The sequence below is a fragment of the Erigeron canadensis genome, chromosome 5 (assembly GCF_010389155.1).
Source record: "Erigeron canadensis isolate Cc75 chromosome 5, C_canadensis_v1, whole genome shotgun sequence".
In the NCBI taxonomy this organism is placed as follows: domain Eukaryota; kingdom Viridiplantae; phylum Streptophyta; class Magnoliopsida; order Asterales; family Asteraceae; genus Erigeron; species Erigeron canadensis.
This window is the reverse complement of record NC_057765.1, coordinates 26,623,305-26,628,981: the sequence shown is the minus strand read 5'-3', so window position 1 is coordinate 26,628,981 and position 5,677 is coordinate 26,623,305. Positions and strand designations below refer to the sequence as shown.

Sequence of the window (5,677 nt, the reverse complement as noted above, 5' to 3'; positions counted from 1 at the left end):
TGTTTATTTAATTTTTTTTATAAAATTGATAATAAATCTTAGAAAATATGAATTTGTCCTTGATAAATTAATTTACACCTTAAAATCATATCTCCCAAATCATTTATCTTTTAAAATAAATTAAGTTCCTTCTTTACATCAACTACATTTACATACGCATAAACCACTCGATAACACCACCGCGCGCCACTACCACAACCACAAACAGCCGCCGCTATTACCACCAGTCGTCGTCACCACCGCCGCCGCATTATGCGGGTGCCGTGTTCATATGATGTCAAATTATTTAGCGTACATACTTTTGATAGAAATTTTCTAAAAATTATTTAAAAATCAAAATACAGGTTAATAAAAAGCTCAATATGCTTTGTATATAGTTTTAAACTAAAATGTACCACGGTATAAGATTTTGCAATTTTCTTGATTCGGATTAAAAGTAAAAGCCTAAGCTACAGTCATAACATATTTTAATGGACCCTTATTCACTACTAAACCACTAAGAGAAGCCATTTTTCATCCGAATGAAAATGGATGGCAGGAACACAAGGTATACACTATAACTTATTTTATTCTAGTTCAAATTTATTTTTCATTGAATATTTGTCATACAATATTTATTGGTGAAATACAATACTTAGAGCTATTCATATTCTGTAGGAACCGAATACAAGAAAATATATGACATTTCCCGTAGCTAAACAGTGGAGTATTTAGTTTTGTATTCGGCCCATAGTTGATCAACAGTTTTTCCTAGCAAGTCCACAAAATAGCTATTGTTATAACCATTCCTCATCTTATTATTGAGTTCGGCCACAAACCCATTTCTGAGACCATTACAGTAGTCTAAGAACCGAGCTGTCACATCGTATCCTTGATCCCATCTATCACCAGCCCCTGGCTGAACCCAGTGACTAGGTGCATAGCCAGCCTTCAACCTCACATAATCCGCAATCCCTTCAATTAGTCCACCTGGAGCTTGACGATTACCATCCCACTGCCACACATGTGTCATTTCATGATAAAGTACTCCAGTTATCTCAGCCCTGAGATTACCAGAGTACCCTTGAATGTACCTTGCACTAACATGGATCTCATCATTGGACGTATAAGCAACGCCATCCATGTCATCAATGAACACACTTACTCGTGCCACACTCTTTCTATCACTATCCGTGTTTTGTTGGAATGTCCTCCATATAAAGCTTGTGGCAGAAGTTAGAGTTTGGGTTGTGTATGCAACCCCGATTTCATTGTTGAATCGGACACCGCCAGGGGTGGTTGCAGCCGTGTTGGTAACTGTGTAGTCCACGGCTGCGGCTATTTGTAGGATTGCTAGGATTGCAAGAAAGGGGACAAATGAGGAGATATTGTTAGCCATTTTGTAGTAATGTTGTTTATGTTGTATGTGGGGTTGGGCTTTTATAGAAGGTCGAAAGTGGTCCACATGAGGATCATAGCGGGGATTTGAAGGACCAAGTCATAAAGCACATTAAACATTTGAAAATTTCTTATGGACCGACTTGCACCTATGTTTGATTAGTCTTCAAAATTTCTTATTGTATATTTGTATGTTTGATTAGTCTTCAAAATGCGGCAAACATAATAAATATTCTAAGTCGTAGAAAATCATTCATATTGATTGACAAAAATGTAATGATACATGATATTATGGTTGTGAACATGTTTGAATTTTATAATTGATATTTAAATTGTTATATAATTTTGTTTTATTTTTCTTTAATAACGGGAAAAGAAAAAAAAAAGTATCCTGACAAATTTTAATCTTACGATAATCCTTGCAAGTTCTGAAGTAGTGAAGTTTCAAAAAAATCACCTAAAAAATCAGCTAACGAAAACATTTGGATTCATAAATAAAATTAAATGATTTTGTGGAAGGTTCATATGGATAGGACGACATAGACTCGTTCGGGCCTGCTTTTCAACCCCTGTACGTGACGTTCAACCAAAATCTACATTTACATAAAGTCTGAGTATTACATTACTCATGTATATAATAAAGAAAAAAATATATTATTTGATGTCAGCGAAAAATTTTATTCGTGATTTGCGATGATATAAAATATAATGATATATCCTATCGTTTTGACAGAACAATGTAAATAACTAAATTTGTATTGGATGAAGATTTAAAATGAAATGAACAATTTCTTATGAAGAAGTTATACATGTAATTTGTGTATGCTTATTTCGTATTCTGCATTTCGACGTCTTCATACAAGTTATTCTTTCTATAAATCCGATACTAATTAAGATAACTTATATAATTACGAGAGGGGTAGCGGCGTAATACGGCGGCGGCCGGCGAGTGGCGCCAACGGGTGATGGTGGTAGCGGCGGTGGTGGCGGTAATTATGTAGTTATTAATGGAAAAAGAGGTAATGTTGTTATTATAAGGTAAAAAAAAATATATTATAAGGTAAAAAAAAATATGTCATAAATAATTCATTAAGGGGGTGGTTGATTCGCATAATTCGTTGGAATTCGATAGAATTGAATCTGAATTCCATTTCATATCCTGTTTGGTTCACAGAATGAAATTCAGATTCCATTCCATGACTTGTTTGGTTTGTAAGCAATTGGAATCTTTTGAATTCCATCATTTGACGGAATTCAAGATTCCTTAGCAAATTGGATGAAAAGTTTTGAATTCCAATAGAATTCACAATTTTACTCTTCTAAAATTATTATTATGTTTTATTTCATATATATTGTATTTTTCTCTTAATATTTTTTATAATAATAATAATTATTATAATAATAATTACTAATACTATAAATTAAATAATTAATATAATAATAATTAGTTTATTATTATTATTATTATTATTAATAAAAATAATAAGTATTATAATAATAATAATTATTATTATTATAACTAATAGTAATTATTATTATAATTAAATAAAAATAATTACTATTACCAGTTATTATTACTATTATTATTATTATATTAATTTAAATAATAGTTATTATTAATATTTATAATAATTAAAATCATAACAATTAAAAATAATTATTATTAATACAAATAACAATTATTATTATAACTAATATAATAATTTAATAATCATAATAATTATTTTTTTTAGTTTTAATTAATATTATTATAATAATTAATATATATTAGTATTATTATAAAATTAATATTTATTATTCTTCAACGATAAGTCAGAATTTTATATAAATTTACTTCTATTTTATAAAAGTTTATTTTTAATTTATGTAAAATAATTATTTAATAAATAGTTATTTACTTTATAAAATAATAATGTTAGATGATAAAAAGTTTATTATTTTATAAAATTATTTATTATATTATAATACTTTTTATTCTTTTATAAAAATTAGTATTATTTTATACACATTTATAAGTTTTTTTTAATAGAAGATACTACTATTTAAATTTTATAAAAATATATTTATTAATTATTTTTATTGATATTATTTATATTATGGATTCCATTCCATTGAATTCTGGTCAACCAAACAAATACAAATTATAATTCATTCAAATTCCAATTTCATGAGATTCTAATCCATTCAGTTTTCAATTATTTCAAATTCCAATCCCTTTGACAGATTCTCATTTCTTCAAAAACATTCTGCGAACCAAACGCCTATTATAAATATAACATGTGGAAATATTTAAATTAGTGAATAAAGGAGAACTAGTTTGAATAGATAAGGTTGAAAAATATTTTAGCCATATTTTGGTTAGATGTAGTGTGTGGATTGAGAATGTGTTAAAAACTAAGGGTATTTTAGATATTTTAAAGATAGAAAAGTTAAAAAGGGAATGAGTAGATTGTTTTATTAAGGAGTATAGATATAAATAATTAAAATAATAATATCAAAAAATTAAAGATAAGAAAGAAATTCACACAAACCATCTATCAATAGACTAAAAACTGGATTAAGGTTTTTTTTATCGACACGTAATGTTTTATTTAAGCGATATGTGTCCTTTTAAATATATGTTTATTCTATCTTTATATATAACATAAATAATTATGGAGGCCAATGAAGTGAGAACACCTAAACACTTCATTTTGTTGTTAAACAAATAATTATAATTAGTTATTTATGTCAGTTATGAACTTTTAATGCATCAAAATGATGTTTTTAAGTGTTCTTATCATATTATTATTTTATAGGTATTCTCACTAAAGTGTTGATATATAACTACAGATACCTAATCATATTTTTTGTCGTAAATATAGAATTTCATTGCTATTATAAATATAGAATTTCATCACCAATTATATTTTTTGTCGTAATTTATCTTATAGAATATATAATCTCAAGTTAAAATATTTTATCTTATAGAATATATAATCTCAAGTTAAAATATATAATCTCAAGTTAAAATTCTTCTTTGTCATAATATGTAAATTACGACATAGGGAAAAAAATTAGTTATTTTTTATCGACATGTGACACTTTATTTAAGCGACATGTGTCATTTTAAATATATGTTTATCCTTGTTTTATATATATGCCATAAATAGTTATAACTTGATATATAAATATAAATACATGATATAGATAAAACTATTATACTAAAAATTTGATATAAATTTAATAATTTAACTAACACAATAATTATATAGTTAATAAATCAACTAAATAAAAAAAACATTTTAATTGTAATATTATATAAGAGATAATTTTTATTCTTTAAATAAATAATTAATAGTTTCATTAAACATGTGAAGGGTTATTTCCTATTTCATTTATATATGACATCATAGTTAGATAAAAAGTTTTTTAAGGTGAAATATGCATTTGCCACATCAAAAACTTTCTAAAAATACTTATAAATAAACAATATTGTTTTATTATATATAGATATTTTTTATTCATTATTGTCATAATTATAGATTTTCATCACCAATCATATTTTTTGTTGTAATTTGTAATTCATGACATATGTAACAAAAATTAACTCTAAATATTTTATAGAATACCATTGTTCAGACACGTCCAATGGATGAGTAATCTCAAAATATATTAATCAAAGCTAAAAAATTAGAATTCAAGTATAGGGAAGAATATGATGTGTTTAAAATCCGGGTTTTAGACTCAGGTCCGCGTGTTTCGTAACAATTTTTCTTAATCTTTATTTAATCAATAACATCTAATTTAATGTGGTTGGTATGAGAATGTAAATGGGGTTTGGAGAAACCTGACTTCTTTGAAAGTTTATTGTTTTAGTTTTTGATATTTTTTTTCAAATACTATGTATCATTGTTTGCATATGTACAATTGTTCTTGACAACAAATGCTCTTCAATATATATATAAAATTTGTAATAATATAATAAATCGGTGGTTTTGGTTTTTTTTTTTATTTTCTTGCTTTTCATTCGAACATACTGAAAGCCAAGGTTTAATGTTTATATTAAACATTATAATCGTCGTGAAGGTGACAAAATCCCTAGAACTAATATGACAAATTAATCAATACGAAAACTAAATAAGGAAACATATAAAAATTAACTTTATAAAAATATTGAACTTAGTTAACCCATTTTTTTTTCCAACTTTAGTTAAATAAAGAATTTGTAGTTTGTTATATCTAAACTAAAGACAAACACAAACAACAATTTTAGACTATAATTACGAAAACGAAAGAAGGAAACATATGAAAATTAACT

At 26.0% G+C, this 5,677-nt stretch overlaps 1 protein-coding gene across 1 annotated transcript; it reads right to left on the bottom strand.

Moving 5' to 3' along the window:
• Positions 1–550: 550 nt before the first annotated feature.
• Positions 551–1,378, bottom strand: LOC122600234. Its single transcript, XM_043772918.1, has one exon. The coding sequence runs from the start codon at positions 1,376–1,378 to the stop codon at positions 695–697; it is 684 nt and encodes a 227-aa protein (XP_043628853.1). The 3' UTR covers positions 551–694.
• Positions 1,379–5,677: the final 4,299 nt, after the last annotated feature.